A 21179-nucleotide genomic window follows, 5' to 3' on the forward strand; every position below is an offset into this window, starting at 1 on the left:
AACTGCCTCTACAAAGAAAAGGAGCCGAATTATGAGGCTAGGGGAGGTAACAATGCTCGGCAACCACGTAATATTCTTACGAACAGGGGAGGGGGGCATTGTGTGGGGATAGCTTTCAGCACCAAGGACAGGGATAGCTTCAGTTTGAACCTTCATGACTACAAATTGAATATTAATACACCGACTGCAATATACGAAGGAAATCAATTTGTGAATTTTTCAGTGTCGATCTCAATATCATATGAATGTAAACAGAGCCTCTGCCAGGTATAACTATGGCAATCCCCAAGCTGTTACGATTTTGCCTTCCACCATGCATCTGCTTGGTGTACATTCATATGGTACCTAGAGTTCCCCGATCTCATACCTTCGCCAAATAATGTTAATCTTTATGACTGACAATTTGGAGATTATTCCCCGATTGTGCAAATAGGATCCTTATTTTCATGATTTGTATCAATTTATCATATTTTTCAACCAAAAGACAGTCTTGTATTAACAAACAAGTCTGAAATTCCAAGCAGTTATCATTACAGAAGTATAAAATTTTGTCATTAATTATGCAAATCAAGTCTTCATTTACATCATCGATATCTGCCTGTGTTTATCTCATTCTGAATTGCCAATGTCACAAGTTTCAATACTCCTATGATGGAATGCAGCTGATTTATAGAATTTCCCCATAATTTATGCAAATTACATCCATATTTGCAAAATTGTCACATAATTATATTAAGCATCACGAAAGCTACCTGCATACCAAAAATCGGCAGAGGCAACCCGGCCATACGATATGTAAACAAACATGGCCGCGTTTTATAGTGATTTCTTGTTCCCTGGGCCACATACAAGTTATGTTGTGGTCAAAATACAGCAAATTGCGATGTATAAGTATAAAATAAATCTTAATCTAAGTACATTTCACTGCTCTTCTGTGATTGCGCTAAACAAACATAATGCGTTACGACATGTATATAAACATGGCGACTGGCCGGGTTGCCTCCGCCGATTGCAGGTTCATTATTTAGTGATTCCTTGTTCCCTGTGCTGCATATAAGTTATGCCAAAATACATCAATTTGGGGTGTTATCTCATCAATGCAGGGTGTATTCCGGTAGATTTAATCCTCCTATATGTGTTTTCCGGTGCTTTCCGGTGTTTTCTGGTAAATAGGCAGACCGGCAGAACATGAAAATCCCAAACCGTTCTAATACCCTTCCGCGCGCGGTAATAACAATGACAAAAGCTCAAACAAGTCATGCTACATGTACATGTATACATTCACAGAAAGCTAGAACCTCTCCAAAATCCCTGGACATTCAGTGAGTTTTATAATTATATTATCTGCAAAGCAAACAAATATATTTTCTATTTTTCTATTCGTGTCTTCTATGTCAGCTATGAGAGACAAGAAAACACATGTTACATGTCTCTAATGACTGGAAACATTTGCCTTTTCTACTCAAACACAAAGTTTAACATTATCAAAAACTTCATTCTATTATGCCACACAGCAGCAATAACATCAAAATCACAAACCTTCAAGGCACATGATACAAACCAAACATTTTCTTAAATTTGATAATACCTACCTTACATGATAGGTATAAAACGACAGGGTTTGTGTCTTACTCTGGTCTTTGAAATCACACTGTGTTACTTACAAGATATGCTTGTTTCAAACAGTACTGTAAACAGGATATGTCTATCTAACAATAATGCCACTGTACAACACATCTGTAGCTGCAGAAGCCAGTACCTCATTGATGACTATCAGTCAAACTGTTCAAACAATCCCAACTTTATACCCAAGTTATGATATGTACTCAGTCTGGTATTTTGCAAAATCTGTTGAGCATAACCACCTTGGTCCCAGCTTGATGTAGGCAGTAACAGACACATACATGACGTAATACTCTATATAATTAGGACATTCTGTGGCTTTATCAGCAAGTCCCTGATATGTACTAAAACAGAGACAGATCAGTAAAACTAGTGCTGTGTGCCTAAACCCACATTTAGGCTCAGGTCCGGATTCAAGTCCAGAGGTTTAGGTTCAGTTTCGGACTCGTAAGTCCGGACCTAAACCCATGGCATATACAAAATTGCATGTTGGCAACCTTGCAATGTTGTCTGGATGACACTGTGGCCACATAACATGGAGGCCGGCACTTGACGATGCCTAATGGCAATGTTTTCTTCATTTTGCAGCAAAGATTTTACAATCTATGGAAGGTTTTACTAGGTGGTTTGGAATGAAAAGGGGTATGTGACATATATATTTTTTTAATAAGTCCGGAACTGGTTCTTGTCTTTTAGGTTTTTTGGTACTTGAATCTAAACATTTTTACAAGTCCGGAACCGGTCCAGCAAACCGGTACACAGCACTAAGTACAATCGTAGTACATATACATATACTATATAGTCCCATGCAGCATATAATCAGGGGGAAATAAACTTACAACATACTGGAAAATGTCAGACACTGGCCAAGTTTACAACTTATGTATAGGACAAAACAAGAACCTGTACTTCACAGCAAACAGTTCTGATATGGAAGGATGAAACAGGCATCACTGTGGTCACATCTAAACTGTGCTGTTCTCAAAAAACAAATTTTTAGCTAATGTTGCATAGCATATTTCAGGACTATTTCCTTGATTAAAATTATCTCGCAGTGTTGCTTGTCATTGAATAGCAAAAATAATTCAATTATACAATCATAATATATATTTATCTTGGAATAATTCACATATATTGTATTTTGATATGTTCACCTGAGAAATAATATATATAGTGACAAGAAGTCATAAAGAATTTTAAAAGGAAAATAATCATATGCATAGATAAGCAACAATTTTCGAAATATGTACAAACATTACTGTGTTCAAGATATGTCATTGCATCTAGGAGAACAAAATCATAGAAGTTCATCTGTGTTGGGAGTAATCATAGTACATATACGTACAATATATACACTGATGATGGCGACAGTGGTTGTTGAAAATTTGATTTTTGTGTACCCTTGTGTTGGAATAAACTTCAACATTGTACTATAGGAACAAATAAGATTTTGTTGAAGAGGTTAATCAGTCACGTATAGATTAACAGTTGGTAGAATATTCAACAGTCAATGGTGTGGTGACATCAAGTGGACGTTGAAAATTTGGCGGTATGTGTTAGCTACCTTTCAAAACAGTCACAGATTGATGAATATTCTACTAAGGCCACAGCCAGTAATTTTCATGGATGACATCAGCGTGCGCCTTAATTTTCGCCTGATTTTGGGAATAAAACAAGAAATGTTGTTGCCTTCTGATAGTGGTCAACATGCCTAAAATGGGAAAAATATGTCTGTTGCCATGCCGAAACGCAGATAACAGATAAATATGAAGAGAGGAGACAAGACGAGGCTCTGCTTCAATGTTTTGTCTTTTACTTTGATGCACTTTAAAAATTGTATTTCGTTCCTTTTACATGATGGTGGCCGTGTATATGTGATGTTCCTACTAAATCAAAATCATTTGTACAATGATTGAAAACTTTTCAAAGTCGTTTCAGTTCACAAGAAGTATCATTTCTTGTTTAACAAGGCTTATGATGTCAAAACTGAAAATGTAGGAATCTTGTTTTTTTTGGCCTGCCTTTTTTTTTCTCGCCCTATTGTATTAGAGTCCGCGGAGGATGTCATCCATGAAATTTACTTGCTGTGGCCTAGCTGCCAAATAAGATTTTGTGTCACATCTCTATTGGCTTCCACATGAGTACCCGGGCTAGAGCATGGTGTACTTGTGCCTGCAGCGGCCCGTACTCGATGACCTCACCGTCGGCTGTGATCAGGCCCTTCTCCGCCCGCGGCTCCAGCCTGAACGCGTGGACGGCCACGACGTCCGTTCCTGGCTGGTCCACCTCGCCGATCCTGCCCTGCGACGCCTTGAGGGAGATGTTGGACATCTCGCTGCGCGTGGTGTTCATGGCGTACATCAGGAACATCATGCCGTCGTCTAGATTACTCGCGGGGGACATGTTGAAGCCTGTACTGATGTGAGGCACGTTCAGTCCCATCACCAGGTTAAAGTTTCCTTCTATCGTGACCCAGCCATCCGGGAGGGGGTGTCCTAAGGGTGGCAGGAGGGTGTCCGCGGGGCCGTGACGCCGGGTCTGGCCGTCCGGGTTTGGCAGTGTGGCCTGCGTAGGACTGTCCGTGGACAAGTCCATGGCGGACACGTCTATTGCAGAGTCCATGCTGTCGCCTGATTGGCTATTGGTGGCGCTGTTGTTGGAATGGTTGTGTTGCTGTGGCCTGTGACTATTTGTATTGCTGACCAGAGCGTTTGGGGAGTCAACATAAGGTGAGAAAACCTCGCTCGCTGGCGTTTCATCTTCTGTCCAATCGCTGGCTTGAATGTCGTCTACTGTGGCGTGCCCGTTGGCCATGTTCTCCTCCATCCTTTCTGAGGTAGGTACGCCAGAATCCGTCTGTTCGTTGAACAGAGCCGCTTCTTTGGCGGCATCTACGCCGGGCGTTAGCGGCTCCATATTGGAGTAGAAGCTCTGACTGACGCTGGCGCTTCTCGGAGGGAGGTTTCTGGGCAGGGAACCCTCCATCATGCTAACGCTGCGGGTAAACTGCGCCGGACGCATGCTTCTCAAGTCCTCCCGTTCCCCGTTCTGTTTAGACAGGCTGCGGGGATGAGGGAGAGACTGTTTGAGCTTCTCTCGCTGCTTCCTCTTCTCCGTGATCTGGTGAACCAACGCTCTTCCGTCCACCCCCTTCACTGGGAGGTACGACACGTGCCCGGGGTACTTCCGCAAGTCGAACAACCGCTGCATCAGTCCGACGATAAAGCGTGCGTCACCGAGGTAGCGATATTTCTCACTCCCGATGTCGATATCGGAGATGAATCCCCAGCTGATATGTAAGAAGGAGAATATGCGGGAGGACTGGGTCTGTACCGAGACCAGGTCCATGGGGTAGCTGCTGCCGGACACCACACTCTTACACAGGACGAACGTGGAGTGGAGGACCTGGTCAGCTGACTCAAATGGCTCACTATAAAAACAGCAACAGGGCATGCTTTAGTAACAAATGGGCTGCCATCTCAAATGTCTCACTACAACATAATTGTGTTATTGAAAAAAGGGAAAAGTAAAGAATCACAAAACGTTATTGATGATATTGATGATAATCTCTGAGAGAGAGAAAATCTGACGTAATAAAGCTTGTTTCTCTTAAAGCTTGAGATCTTCATTTCTGTATGTTTCTGGGGCAATTTTGTCTTATTTCATCATTTCTAGTTCTACGAATGACTTCTTGACTTGCAGCAACTAATATTACCAACATTGCAAGTATTGCTCGGTATTATTCCCTGTTTATAAGCAGTTCAAAGACATTCCATGCCTTGAATGATGTACTTTACTTACTCTAGTAGATAGTTGACAGAGCAGCAGAGGGCATTGCCAGTTCCCCCTGGAATCAGGCCGATGGGCATCTTGATGGCCTCTTCCCAGTCAGGACGGTCCATCAGGCCATTGATAACCTGGACACGAACAACAAACAACAGATAATGTCATTAGTGTATGAACTACTATGAAAGAGGTGCTAGTGTCACGGAAATGAAAAGAAACCTACAGTGGGCCTCACTGGAAGACAGAAGAAAAATGTCCAGACTATGCATGATGTACAAAATGACTAATAAACTGGTGGACGTCCCAACTAGTAAGTACCTAATACCAGCCCAGAAGAGAACAAGAAATAGTCATGCATTCAAGTACCAGAGTTATCAACCAAGGATTGAGGTGTTCAAGAATTCATTCTTTCCTAAAACTATTGCAGAGTGGAACTCACTGTCACCAAGTACAGTAGGGGCATTGTCATTAGATAGCTTTAAACAATGTCTAGAGTTAGAAGTTCAAGGGTTAGGCGTAACAAGTTGATCGGTGTAATATAGCCACTTTTTTGTACCACTGCTCTGAATTAAATTGAACTTTACTCGTCAAATCCACATGACAACTGAGAGAACTTTGCTCTTTTGCTACCAGTGCTAACTCTAGACTTGAAAAGATTACTGAAACAGTCTTCTAGGGGTTGGGTTTTGGGAGGTAAAGTAAGCTAACTCTAGACTTGAAAAGATTACTGAAACAGTCTTCTATAGATTCCCCTCGAAAAAGACATCCTCATACATGTTTCTGCTATTTTGTCTTGAACCCTTTTAACTTAACTGTCCCCTGGACAACTCCCAATTTATGTTATCAATCAATAAAGCTTGCCAAGCTAGTTAGCTTGCTAGCTAGTTAGTTCACTATTGCAAACTCATTTCAGTCTTACTAATAAATGCCTTTCCCCTAGAGTTTTAACAAAGGTAGTTGACAATTGGTAGTTTTCAAATTGAATGTGTAAATAATGTAATTAACTTTAATTTGCACAGCAGAAATAGCAAACACAATTATCACGCTGAAGTGACTTCAAGTGAAAGAATGACTGATCTATTTGACCTTGTTGTCTGGGTTTGTACAGTCTATCCCTTCAGGCTCAGTAACCAGCCGTTATAATTATCTGAGTTATTTTGGCAGTTATTTTGGCCTCAGGTTAACTTGTACACAAATGGTTGGATCTTAACAGCCGTCGCTTTAGACCAATGCCCATCCAACCATAGAAGTATGTTATCTTCGCAAGAACTGTTCTGTAATTGGATCAAAGATTTCAGCATGCCTGCTTGAACAACAATGGGAGGCCTTGTGTCTTTACTATTAGTTCAAACAAATCAAATTACCTTGGATACATGTACTACTAGTATGTCAAGGACGATACATGCACAGCAGCCTTGGATATCTTTTTGTTGTCAAACAATAGAAGGATCATACAATAGGTCAAAGATATAGCAGCTATTAATCTATGTATTTATGTATTCATGTATATATTTTCAACCTCTGTGAGTTTACTGTTTAGTATATAATAACATTGTCAACATTTCTCAGTTCAGTTTTTCACATCTGGCTATGGCACTTACGCCACTTACTAGTATACACTGGACAGGGTCTTTAGATCATTGTGAACTTATAAACAAGATTAAACTGTAATTGCAAACACAAAAAATTGGACTCTCCCAAATTTTCGACTGTACAACTCCAGTCTTTGTCACGGAAGCGGTGGATTGCTCATTCCTTGACAAAAACTGGAGTTGTACAATTAAGTCCAATATTTTGTGTTGGCAATTACAGTTCAATCTTGTTCATAATGACTTCTACTACCGGTAACACAGATGAACTTTCAAGATAACATTGTAAAGTTTAACTTGTTTACGAAGTGCTGACTCACTCTGCCACTCTCCAACAAGTAGCGATACTGACATTTCCTTTTGTTTATCAATACACAAAAGTACTTCTGGTCTCACTAATAGCCTTGTGCCACACCCTTGTGCTGAATAGGACTATAAACAAGTGCTCAGAACACTTAATGACTTCAGAGACATATTTGCACACATGCCAACTTGACATGTTAACAATGGGGGCCTGCATGCCCTTTTCCGTAGAGCGTAATCGGCTGTTTTAATCCTACGTAGAGCGTAGACGGACCACTCTAATTCAGCGTAGAGCGTAATTGCCGCATTTTGCGTAGAACGTAATTCACCGCTTTGATTCCACGTAATGCGTTGTAGCTACCTGGAATTTATCGTAAAATGTAATGGGGAGGCTGCCTGAATTCAGCATAATACGTAACCGGCTCTCAAAATTTAGCGTAGGCGTTGTCGGGATCCCCCCATGCAGGCCCTCAACGATGGTTACCCTAAGTGAAATATTTTGGAAGCCAAGGTCCGTACCCAAAGTGCTAGCATTATATTGTTTTAAAGCAACAAATATTAGCTCCAACCAACCAAACTATTCTAGTAAGAAATACTATTCCTCATATCATAAGTTTACAGAGATGTTGGAGCCCACTGATTTAATTTCATCTTCAAGTTTAATAACATCAAAACACACATGTATATAACATAACATTATACACAAAAAACAATGTTTAACAATCTAAACTGTAGTGTGTTGTAACTAACATAACTAACTAACAGCAGTACAAAAGTAGACTGCAGAAACTTTATTATACTTTTTTATCACCATATTAGGCCACAGCAAGTAAATTTTATGGATGACATCCTCCGCAGACTACAAATCTAATGCCAGCGGGCGAAAAAAAGACAATGAGGGCCAAAAAAAACAAGGTTCCTACAATTTAAAAGTTTGACTCAATCATACAAATGCCTTTGATTCAGTAGGAACATCACATATACACAGCCAGCATCACATATCACTGCAAAAAGTAAGAAACAAAATATTAAATCAGAGCCTTTTCTTGTCTCCTCTCTTCATCTGCCATCCACCTTCCGGCATGGCAACATACATCTTTGCCCATTTTCGGCAATGTTGACCACTGTCAGAAGGCAACAAAATTTCTTTTTTGTTTTTTCAAAATCAGGCGAAAATTAATGCGCGCACTGATGTCATCCATAAAAAGTACTTGCTGTGGCCTAATTGTAATAAATAAGTTAGTCACCTCGTATATGAGCCCGTCCCCTGACACCACCACCACCCCATTCCACTCTGACACATCCAGGTCTCGCATTAGGTCATGGGCGTGGCCAGAACGCTCTGGAACAACAACACAATCTTACCTGGTCTGATCAAAGGTCATGGACAAATACTGTACCATGGACTTTACCTTATGGCAACTGTTTAGTAATAAATTCATATACTGTAATGTAGAAACACTGTTATATTTCAGTATTTGTTGCAAGAAAAGAAGAAGGAAATGATAACAGTGCAGTTTGAAAACTTGACAAAGTACTTTTCATTGATATAAATGTGTGCTTTCAGTGTCATGGTCAAATCTAACAGTCAGGATTAGAACTCCCAACCTCTTGGTCCAGAGACAGAGTTACATTAAACCACTGGACTATGCACGTTAATCTAATCAGAAAGTCAAGAAGATGTATATTCTTGGGAGTGCTCACCAGTAACCACCATGTTAAAGCTGATGTCAGCCTCTCCCAACATGGACACCACTCTCTCCCGGAATATCTGCTGGGCCTTCCCCTGGCCTCCGAACGGGTTGATCAAGATAAGCAGACGTGGGGAGGGGGGCAGCAGGCTGGCTTCCAGGTCTGAAGGGAAAATAAAAAGTGTAACTAGGCTATAATAGGATGCCTAGTTTTTATTTTTTTCCGCCCTATCGCTTCATATTTTTCTGAACAAATCCGAGAACCAACAAATTAAATTTGGTGTGGCCTTGATATATAATGTCAGCATACTGTAAAATGATTTACCCGGTAACAGACATACTAGTAGTTATTCAATGTAGTATCTAACTTATGCAGGACTTCTCTTTATGTTCTGATCCTTGCAATTGCAAAATACCTGAAATACTTTACAACATTCCAGAATTCTTACAATAGCCAACCTGACAAGCCCTTGGTGCAAGTATGTAGTTAGGGTGTACAATAAATTTTAGGAGCCCTTTCTACACCAAGTGGTACATAGGGCAGTGCCAATCTCTGGTTCAATGGCCCTTGGGCCACACAGTAGTGCAATCACTACAGCAGAGGGCTAGTCCACTGGTACAGTAGTGTTGTGTATTTATTAACTACCTTATATATGCATATGGTGGGTGCATAGCAGAAAAAGCAGCATGAACTCGGCTGGGGATCATATTTAGATTTAAATCGTAATTGTATTTGAATAAAATATAACAATTTCAATCCATGGTATACAACAAATATTACATAACGCCCCCTGTTAGGAGATAATGATTTTGCACCTGTTTGTGGCCCAATACTCTGCCCAGCCAGTAGACATTTGATAGCAATTCTCCATTGCTCTGCCCGAGTGTGGTTCTCGGCATGGTCGTCTGTCGTCCTCACGCGGAATGTCGTGCACACCCTGTGTCGCGTCCAGTCCCCTGAGATGACCTTCTTCCGTAGGGGGTAGGCGTAGATGCAGAAATATGCTGCACTGTCTGACGCATGCCGGCCTCTGGAAATGGGGAAAAGATTTAAAAAACAATATATTTCATCCATACCATGGTATGGAGTGAAATATAATTTAAAAGTAACTGTTGAAAACAGATTCAATTCTGAAACATTTTGACAGCAGAAATTCAGGTTCATTTCACATTAAATAAGGGTGCTAAAAGTTACCTGTTTTATATTTTTTCAAAAGATGATGACTAAAAAGCTTAGGGTTTCTATTATAATAATTTTATCACTTGCCATAGGAATGTAATTTTGCACACTTTAGCTAAAGATCCTTTTACAACCCTTATTTTCATGTTCAAGTGCTGAAACATTGCTTGATTTCTTAAGTTATAAGTTGATGTTACACTAATTACTTCTAAAAAATCAGTCACTATGTGTACTAGGATTGCTTTGCCACTTGGTTCAAATTCAATGTTCTTGATTGACAAGGTAACAAACTCTCTTCAAGAAGTTAATGATTCCTCTATAGTAACAATGCCAAACACGGCCTGATTAATGATTAATGATTAATATACTGTGCTTCTCTTTATGTGCACGGTAGCAAAAGTTCACAGTCTGAGAAAAATGGACATGTTCACAGAACTATAATATATTCACGGTGGCGACAGGTGCAGGAAAAAGAAAGTCCAGAGTTATTTGTTGTTAACTGTAATGATAAGTTCACGGTACAGAGGTGACAGTGAAAACAGTGAACATAACAGTACTGTGAAAAACAGTATTGTAACGGTGTTTGTTTATAGGTGTTGTTTATCTGCTATTTTACACCTTATAAGCCCTAGGTAAAACTAAAAGGCTCTACAGGTCAGGTGGATTATGTTACCAGGTGAAACCGCAGTGTGTTTAAACAAACACCTGGCACACAATAAGTCATGTTAGTCCTGCGGGAGGTGGTTGTTTGTGACAGTATTGTTCTTCTGTATGCATCTTTCTGAACCATGACTAAGCCTTTTTCTTCTGTATGATAAATGAGAATGTCACTCCGTTGTGACACGGTTTGAAAGTGGCGGGAGTTGCCAGGGAATTCAAGCATCAAAACACTGTCTGGGTTACAGCTTACCATATGTTGTTGTTGTTGTTGTCCTTGTTTTACGTCTAATAAATCACTAGACATGGTCTCTTGGTGCTCGTTTTTGTGTGGTTCAGTTCAGAGTTAGAAAGTCTCTCTAGGTCAACTCTTGGTGCCTTATGGTGCAATATGCTTATGATTTCTATTTCTCTATTTGACAATTTGCCAAACAGCCACCCAAGCTGTACATAAAATATACAGAAAACACTACTAGTATCCACATGCTCTTGTACCAGTATGAGACAGATGACCATAGTAAAAAGTACATGATCGGAGTACAAATAGGGGGTCCTGACAACGCTCTACGCTAAATTTTGAGAGCTGGCTACGTATTCCGCTGAATTCAGGAATCCTCTCGATTACGCTTTACGTTAAATTCGCATTACGTTAAAGTGGCTACAACGCATTATGTACAAATAAAACGGCAAATACGCTCTACCCAAAATGCGTGAATAATACACTCTACATTGAATAAGAGCTTCCGTGTACGCTCTACGTAGAATTGAAGCGGCCAATTCCGCTCTACGGAAAAGGGCATGTGGGCCCCCAAATAGCTAAACCACTGGGTGACCACAACAAAATCACCGCAAACAATTACTTAGTACACATGTAGTAGGTTGTAAATCCTATTATGTCCTACCTGGGCCGCGGTTACGTTCGATACGGGTGTTCCGGCCCGTGTGATAACTATCCGTACGGCCTGGGGGTTCTAAACCCGTACGGCCCGGGCCTTCCAAATGTTCCATAGAAAGATTCGAACGCGTTTCGCCCTATCCGTGTGCACCGCTTTCGAAAATTCGAATACAAACTTTGGACGTTGGAATTGATGTTGTTGCGTTTTAGTGGGCTTACGGACACCAAATTTTCGCTCATTTCGCATTGAAAGGCGTGTTTTCTTGGGTGGGTATGACATAAATAAAATACAACACGGTGTATTCCGCATCACCCTTGGTCCCAGCCCTCCCGCGGATCGGATCTCCCTCCGGCCTTCGGCCGTCAGGCAATCCGACGCGCGGTCGGGCTGGTACCTCGGGCGATACGGAATACACCGTGTTGTATTCTATATTGACCTCATATGTCCCCTAGGTCGTTATACAGTTAACATCCACTAGGTCGTTTGCACAATAAATGACCTGGTGGACTTTCAGCCTGATGCAAGTTGGGGCAAGATAAAATCGAATAAAGTACTAAAGTACTTTGTATGCTCCATAAAAGTCCATTATTTCACCAAAAGAAATCTGCCTTCAAAACCTTATAAATTAGCTACAGTACCTTTAGATAGAATTAGACCCAATTTTTTCACGTAATACTGGCCTTACCATTCATAATAATCAAAGATAGAAACTATCTGCACATCCAATACCTCTTCACCCTGAATTTGCTTAGTCATAGCTGTAGGATGGTTTTCTTTGGGGACTAAAGTTGGCCAAGTAAGTTAGTTATACTGTAATTGGACTTAAAGGTAGTTGATGAGACTACAGTGAAAGCCAAACTCTGTTAACCAGGTTAGGGAATGTAGGCCAAAAGTGTAGGTTACAACGTGTTGTTTGTCACACTTCCCTGTGACAAGTGATAGGTTTTATTTTTCAAGCAGATGTTGGGTAGAAAGCTATTTTTCTGACCAGGGTGCTGTTTTTGGATAGCCAGTGCTCCAAAATGCCTAGGGTCACAGAATGACAATAGTGAAAAAAATGTCATGATCTCCCCTCCCAAGATCTATCCAAAGATTAGGTATCTGTATCTGTATAGCCGGTATAACCACCTTTTGGCATAACATACCAGGTATCATAGATCACAAAAGGAATGCAGGAGTTTTTGTTTCCAATTGATCCTACAGATTACTAAAAACAATGCCTACATCCGCTATGGTGATCCTTTGTTTACAGTGACCAAGGACAAAGATTTAGTACATGTACTAAATCTTTGCCACTTTTATATACTGTACGTGTATACGTTGTATATATCTAGTAAGTAGCCAGTGTGTAAGTTTGTCACGGTACCTCCTTTCAGTTGCAGCGACAGATATTAAACATCATATTTCCAATATGATATTTACCAACCAAATGAACCCAGCTGTATCACAGAATACTTACCCCATACCGATGACCCCTAAATTGTCATGGATATCCTTGAAAATTGACAGGAAGGCGTGGCGCCCGCGTTGTCCTTATCAAAATATGATGTTGCATTATTATCTCATATCCCATTGTGATCCCAAAGAGGGGGGGGGGGACGAATCACAAAGAATTTTCAGCACATTTCACTGCCTCTATAGGACAGGGAAGTGTACAGGAAAAGATTACGTGTAAAGGATGTGGTACATAGTCCAGCACAACAACATACGCCCCCCTCCCCTATAGGGTCCGTGTTTACCTGAGACAATGACACCCCACCACGTCCGACAACAACACCCTCCTTTCCCGTGGTTTTCCCTGAGTGCGCGCGTACTGGAGGTATCCCCGCGTCAGCTGGACTCGGTACGCGGTCTTGTTGTGCGGGAAGACCGTCAGATCGTCCTGCAGGATCACGTCAGACATGTTTTCCGCGTCAGGAGCGGGAGGCCGTACCGCATACACATGCTTCGCGCTTTCAAATGAATGACCCGCCTGGAAGCGTGTGGCTTCCTAACAACATTGCACCCTATCATGTGACCTGATGTCATCCAAGGTAAACATTTCTATATTTGGCTCCGCGCCAATAGCTCCCTGCAGTTCACACATAAACCGCTAGAGGTCACCACTGTAGTCTCCCTCGTTCACATCCGGTGATTCTTCACCAAAACGTCCTTGTTCGTGACGTAAAATCTCGAATAGGATACAGGTATAACTTAAACACTCACAACTGTATATGGTACTATGCTACAGTTGACGAAAAAGACCAAAAAGTGTACAAATTTGTCTGTAAGCCAGTGCGTGCGTGTTGGGAACCATTTTAATACCCGTCATGCAGCTAAAAATTGCAGACTGTTCCATATTTCAACGGGTTGGCTCAATAAATTCTGTATAGAAATCACCCATCGCAAAGGGTAAACGCATTTGTTAACTGTACAAAACAAAATAGTTGTACAACTAAGTATTATGGTATTTAGTAGTCTCCCTTTGCATTCTCGTTCTTTACAGATAGTCAGCATTTAATTTTCCATAGATCTCGACAGATTAAAACACCCCTATATTTGAAGTGGGCGACTCCAATCCTCCTCTTTTCCGCCATCTTTGCGGCAAGATGGTAGGCAAAATTTTTAGATCGCCATGAAATCGTACTAGATTCTAAACCATCGTCGCTTATTTTAGTATTTTGACCCTACAATTATAAACTAGAATGTCATTGCTTTGTTTGTAACGTATTCTTTTTTGTGGGATAGTAATGGTTTTTCTTGTTTTCAGGGTATAGATATTGACCATCGCAAGGACCGTAGGGTCCGTCGAAAGGAGCCGAAGAGTGAGGACATCTACCTCAGGCTCCTTGTGAAGGTACGTATTAGTCTACCTGCCGCTTTAACCCATATGTTGGGAAAATAAAAGAGCTGGTTTTCTTATTTTAGCATGATTTTATAGTTGGCACAAGTGCCAAACAAGCTGAATAACCGAATGTCCAAAGTGCCTTCAACTTCAAGCTTGATCACATGTACTCTCACCTCTCGAATAAAAGTACCCCCTGGAATAAAAGTACCCCCCGGACAAATCTTCAAAATGTAATAAAAGTACCCCCTGGAATAAAAGTACCCCCCGGAAAATTTTAAAATTGACATGTAATTAAGCCAAATTGTTTATGCTACTAAAATGTGTTCTCATGGTGTATGTATCCCAAATAAACATGACTCTGGAATAAAAGTACCCCCGACAAATCTTCAAAACCTAAAAAATATACCCGCCCAGAATAAACATACCCTCAGCTGGAAAAGTACCAAATTATCAGCCTGCATTCTTACAAGTTATTGAAAAGTGCATGTACATGGGGTATATGTCACGTACAGTCTATATCTTAGTACATTAGCCATCTATATTCTAACTCGAGATCCGACTCTGAGTTCACACAATTTGTTATCATTGCATTGCATGCATACATTGAGCAGGAACAATGCTATCAAGTTTTTGAAATAAGAGTCCTTGATTTTTTTAGCTTAATAATTATCAGAAAGATTACATTAATAGAGTTTGAAGTTGAACAGAAATTTACAATATGCTGAATAAATGCTCTATACAAATTTGCAGTAATGTGTAAAACCCATAGGCCATATAGATATATATATAAACAGGGATCTCCCCAGAAATTCATAGCAGGGTGGAGGAGGGTGCGAAGCTATTGCATTTTGTCGTTTCCAAACACAAATGGAGGTCATTTCCTGCAACTTCAGTTCTACATTTTCTGTACAACTGCAGATGTATAAGGCAGGAGAAAGGTCCAAGATCTGTACTTAATTACCCTCTTTATGTTTAAAAAAAATTCTATTAGCATCCTTAATTTTGAAAAAATTGGGCATAGGTTACCCGGATGACCCCTAACCGGGGGCCAACGGTGCTTCCACAAGTTCAACAAGTGAAAATACATGATACAAAATGTACATGTATTTACTACCTGGAACTTGGAGCAAGTTTTTCCAAAGTGTTACTGACATTGATATATTAAAAACTAAACCAAATCCTATTTCGGTTTAGTTTTTAATATATTAACATTAACATATTACTGACATTGATATATTAAAAACTAAACCAAATCCTATTTCCCAAACAAATCACATATTGACAAAGCTAAACAAATAAATCATGTCTATAAACTCCACTCAAAAACAATTTTTGAGAGACACTCGGGTCGCGGTACTAAGCGTGATAATCTCTAATATCTCATCTGATTCTCCCAATGTAAGGGACTTCACAATCACAGCATCCAACCGCACATTCATAGAAACAACATTACATTTTAACACAAAAAAAAACAATAAATTCGGAAAATTTCTCAGTAATGTTTGAAAATTAACCTTATAAAAATATTAGTGAATTTTTATTTCAGTTGTAGCCGAAAAAATTTTTTTCATGCGTTTAAAGTTTCGTTTTAGCACATTGTAATATGTACTTTGTACATGTATCTTGTACATTTGGATGCAGTCTTGACCTTTGACCACTGTTATTGTGAAACACTGTCGGCCATTTTGGCAGTCTCGCCGTGGATTTTCGAGCCGTTTTTCGAGCAAATTTCAACCGTTTTAAACATTTTACGGCCTCAAAAACTCATATAACGAGGAAAGCAAGTTGTAGTTGTTATTTTCATGCGTAACATTTCTTCTGGGGATGGATTATTTTTCCGCCGAGCTGCCGAAAACTAGTGTCATGCCTCAACCATGTGGTCGGGCGCGGCCGGCCGGCTGGAGTATCGGTGAGAATTCACGATGTAAACAAAGACATTCGGAGTTGTTTACATTAAAATTTTGTTGTGAAACGCCAGCGGGGTGTCAGATTTTCTACCAATAACAAAGTTTTCTCTGCGGCGTCATGGCGAGATCGACAATTCATCGTCAATTCACAAGATTGTGCCGGCAATGGAATGAATAGTGGCCCGATTAGCGCTCGATCCACGCCGCCTGGCCGAAGAAAATTGGAATGACGAGCACATTTATCGGGGATAAAATCCCCAATTTTGAAAATTATCGGGGAAATGTTGGAATAAAATCCCTAATTTTGAAAATCTATGTTCAAACTTTTATGTTCAGGACCGAAAATTTGTCCTGAACTTGGTTTGATTCTGAAAAAATAATAAACGTACCGTCTAAAATAAGAACGTACCGGGCGGATTTCGAAGCGAAAAAAAATAAACGTACCGGTACGTTTAATAGAGAGCTGAGAGTACAGTATTCACACGTTGTCACACTGTCTGATCTCAATGATACATTTTATGTTACCGTAATAATCTAGTAGCGATCATTCAGTTTCCTTATTTCTGCGATTTGAAGAGATTTTGGTTGTATGTGTTGTACCAGGTGGCAAAATTCCATACTATTACTTATTAGTATTACCCAGCTATGAATATAATTTAGTCCCAATAAGTTACAAAGTATAGTTATAAGTTTCATATTATAGCCAAAAATTTCCCATAGCCCAATGCTATAATAGTATTACTAGTAATGTTGTAGGTTGATGACACTTCATTTTGCCTTTCTCCGCAGCTCTACCGCTTCCTTGCCAGGCGCACCAATGCCAAGTTCAACCAGGTGGTGCTGAAACGCCTGTTCATGTCCCGCACCAACCGCCCTCCCATGTCTATCGCACGACTGGTGAGTTTAATTTTTTATAGCATTATCTTTTCATCTCCAAGTTTAGCTTTTTGTTAGTTTGTCACATGTGTTACCAATAGTGATGCATACCTAAACTCAATTTCAGGTTCAGGTCCGGATTCAAGTCCAGAGGTTTAGGTTCAGTTCCGGACTTGTAAGCCCGGACCTAAACCCATGGCATATACAAAATTGCATGTTGGCAACCTTGCAATGTTGTCTGGGTGAAACTTTGGCCACACAACATGGAGGCCGGTACTTGGCAATGCCCGATGGCAATGTTTTCTTCATTTTGCAGCAAAGATTTTGCAATCTACAGAAGGTTTTAGGTGGTTTGGAAAGAAAAGGGGTATGTGAAATGGTCTTTTATGGTAATAAGTCCAGACTCGGTTCTTGACTTTTAGGTTTTTTTGGACTTGAACCTAAACATTCTTACAAGTCCGGATCCAAGTCCAGCGAACCGGTATGCATCACTGGTTACCAACCTTAAACTTCAAGAGGGTGTCATTCAACCTCCTTGCCTCAAGGTTGAAAGTCTAGTCATCATTTTCCAGCACCATGGGTTATATTTTATAAAATTAATAACTGATATGATGTCTTATTTCTTGATGTACAGATCCGTCTGATGAAGAAGCCAGGGCGTGAGGGTAAGACTGCCGTTGTTGTTGGCACCATCACTGATGACGTCAGGATCTTTGAAATCCCTAAGCTCAAGGTATGACAACTTACGCATACTTATTGGGGTCTCCTGTGTCATAACAATCTTTTTTAGCTCAACCATATCTATATGAACAATCGCTACTTTTGTTTACATCATGCACATACAAATTATTTGAAGGGATATACAAATTATCGGTAGGCAAATCACCCAACTGTCACCTACATTTTGCTGTACCACGACTCGCTGGCTGTGACGTCTTGGCTTATGCTCTGTAAAGACTTGGAAAAGGCTGTGGCACTAGTGAATCTTCTTGCTCATGTGAATTATGGCAAAGTATTGTTGGAGTTATTATTAATCTGTGACTAACTGACTAGAAGACCGCTGTCCCTAGACCATTCCCTAACACAGCTTGTGTTATTTCCAGATTTGCTGCCTCCGTGTGACAGAGGGTGCCCGGGCCAAGATCCTGAAGGCTGGTGGGGAGATCATCACTTTTGATCAGCTCGCTCTGAGGGCTCCCAAGGGGAAGAACACTGTTCTTCTTCAAGGTAAGAAACATCAGTGGCACTTCTGTTAAATGGAAACTTCTGTTCAAACACTTGTGTGTGTCTTTTGACTAAGATTCAAAAGCCTAGGGAAAAAAGTTGTGCACTGTTCCCGACCGACCCTAGAAGAAACTGCTGACCCTAGCCTTTTGTAGTGTGGACCCTGCAAGGGACATAAATTTTTCAAACTGATTGACCTAATTTTATTCAGGACTGAAACAGGAAACACAATTTTTTTCCTAGGCCTAACAGTGGCTTGCGCAGGATTGCAGCAGTTTGTTCACAATGTGTTAGAATATTAGTAACTTGCTATGATGATATTTTACCGCCCCAGTCTGAATATTAGACAATAATAGTGACTGACAGGTATCTCTGAGCACCTCCATGACTCAAATTTAATAATTTATACTATAGTACACATCAGCAAGGAGAAGGCAAAGCTAGTGCTCATGACATGACATAGGTTAAGTTTTTATGATTGTTCTTGCATTTCACACTGTATTTGAAATTATGTGCCCTTTGTGTTTTGTCCTTATATGTTGACTCTCTAATATCAGCTTTGCTTCCTTGAGAGTCAGTGTAATGTCTTGTTGCATTTTTGAATAAATAGATAAATTTGACATTCTCATAAAATGATCTTAAGTTTCCGTACTTACAGCATCTTATTTGCTATTGTTAATCTGCAGGGCAACGCAGGGCTCGTGAGACTTGCAGACACTGGGGTCCAGCTCCTGGTGTACCTCACAGCCATACCAAGTAAGTACACGGCCTTTTGACCATCCAGGGCTCAAATTACCCCTTAATTCACTACTTTGAAACAGCATGTACTTTGTACAATGTAGTTAGAATCTGTGCTAGCCTTCTACTTGAAACTTAACGTTGTGGGATTGAAGAAAAATTGTGCAAGTATTTTTTTTCTCACATGTACTTTTACAAAATAACGTAACTCAAGCCCTGCCATCTGTAAGCCAAAAGTTCGGTGATAAAGGATATATACAGTAGTACAGAGATTTATCCCATGGACTTTGATGGTGTTATAACTTTATTTTTATATGGAAGAATAGCAGATTTATAGTTTTGATGTGCAAGTTGTTTTGCTTCCTGCAATGTTGATATGTAAATGTAATCCTTACTGTGTTTTATTTTTTTTTTAGACCATTTGTCCGATCCAAGGGCCGTAAGTTTGAGAGGGCACGTGGTCGCCGCAAGTCCTGTGGCTACAAGAAGTGAGGAGGGTCTTACCAACAGAACACCCTGGTGGGAAAACACTTCCGACAGATATAAGATGCTCCTGAGGATCTGACAATAAAATATCTCTGTGGATATCCTATTCCTTGTCAGTGGATTTTATTGTTTCTGTTATTCCACTTCCAGTAAGATAAGTCAGTATAGGTCAATCTATGTTTGCACATTTAATTATATTTACAGTAGGAAACTCAGTCACTTACTATCTGATTTATCGTCGTTTTTGCTCAGTTTTGTCTTCTCCAAACAGAAAGGTCAATGACCTGGACCAGTCTTATCACCATGGTAACTGGTGTTGGGTTACATCGTGTTGCAATTTTATAGCAGGAGGGATTTGGACTCCTGTCTGACCATATATATGAATGTGTTTGAGAATGAGTGAGTGTTTGAGTAAGAATTAACAGAGCAAATTATACATTTGCTTTGCTTTCTAGTTACAACTGAATTGGCCTTCCATAGAGTAATCTGCAAGCAAGAAAATACTAAGTAGACAAGATCTTATACATATTTTTATTGCATGGCTTCTGTTGGAAAAGTTTTCTTGAGAAACGAGCCACAAATTGTACAGCAGTATCATGTTTTCTAGAATCTACCAGTTTGTTGCAAATGACCTGCCTTTGCAACCCGAGAAACCAGTAAATACCATCCTTCAACAGCAAAACAAATCAGAGATTTACAAAATAAGAGAAAACACAATTTTCAAACGGCAAAACTGTATTGAAATCTTCATCTTAGAGGCTTCATTCTGATGGACCTTGCACTTGATTTCGTGAAAATGCATTTTGAATGAGTTTAAAAACAACATTTTGGCAATTATCCCTCTTGCAAGCACTGACTCCATACCATCTACATGTAGTTACTATTTAGCCACTTCGCAACTCTAGCTATTACATGGTGCCTTGTAAAGTGTGAAAATCAAACTTGTCTACAGTCGTCCTGTCAGTGAAGTACAATGATTTTCCTGCTTCTATTGGTGCAAATAACTAGCACTAAGTTACTGTCTCAACACATCAATTATGATATTCTCATATTCCACAAGATATCTGGCAACATGTACCAAGTTTTCTGTTATTTGTTACATAATTGTATTCTTCCGATAGATCTCCAACAAAATTATATATTGACTTGAGAAGCAACCATCCATGCTGCAAAGTGTTATACATATTCTCAGTATTCTGTTTTCTAATATAAACAAATAATGCCCACACTAAACTTTTCATCTTTAGGCCCTCTCAAGTCTGTTGAGGTAAGCACTGGCAAAATCTCAAATTCTCTCCAAAATGTTTCTTTTGCATGTAAAAGCCAGGAGCTAGAACATTTTGTCTCCATGTTGAATTGACAATGCATTTATTCCTGGAAAAGTCATTGTCGAAAA

The 21179-nt window shown here is 40.0% G+C and overlaps 2 protein-coding genes across 2 annotated transcripts; one reads left to right on the top strand and one right to left on the bottom strand.

The window, feature by feature from the left end:
• Positions 1-3664: 3664 nt before the first annotated feature.
• LOC109472745 (sphingosine kinase 2-like) lies at positions 3665-13801 on the bottom strand. Its single transcript, XM_019772594.1, has 6 exons — positions 13465-13801; positions 9809-10023; positions 9006-9155; positions 8549-8643; positions 5425-5540; positions 3665-5053 (listed from the first exon to the last, which is right to left on the bottom strand). The coding sequence occupies exons 1-6, from the start codon at positions 13626-13628 to the stop codon at positions 3739-3741; spliced, it is 2055 nt and encodes a 684-aa protein (XP_019628153.1). The 5' UTR covers positions 13629-13801; the 3' UTR covers positions 3665-3738.
• A 478-nt stretch (positions 13802-14279) lies between these two features.
• LOC109472610 (60S ribosomal protein L18-like) lies at positions 14280-19889 on the top strand. The gene is made up of 7 exons (XM_019772412.1): positions 14280-14316; positions 14475-14561; positions 17249-17356; positions 17970-18068; positions 18439-18562; positions 19246-19315; positions 19714-19889. Exons 1-7 carry the CDS (start codon positions 14314-14316, stop codon positions 19787-19789), a joined length of 567 nt encoding a protein of 188 aa, XP_019627971.1. The 5' UTR covers positions 14280-14313; the 3' UTR covers positions 19790-19889.
• The last annotated feature ends 1290 nt before the right edge of the window (positions 19890-21179 follow it).

The sequence above is a fragment of the Branchiostoma belcheri genome, unplaced genomic scaffold (assembly GCF_001625305.1).
Source record: "Branchiostoma belcheri isolate BF01 breed outbred unplaced genomic scaffold, Haploidv18h27 scaffold28, whole genome shotgun sequence".
Taxonomy (NCBI): Eukaryota; Metazoa; Chordata; class Leptocardii; order Amphioxiformes; family Branchiostomatidae; genus Branchiostoma; species Branchiostoma belcheri.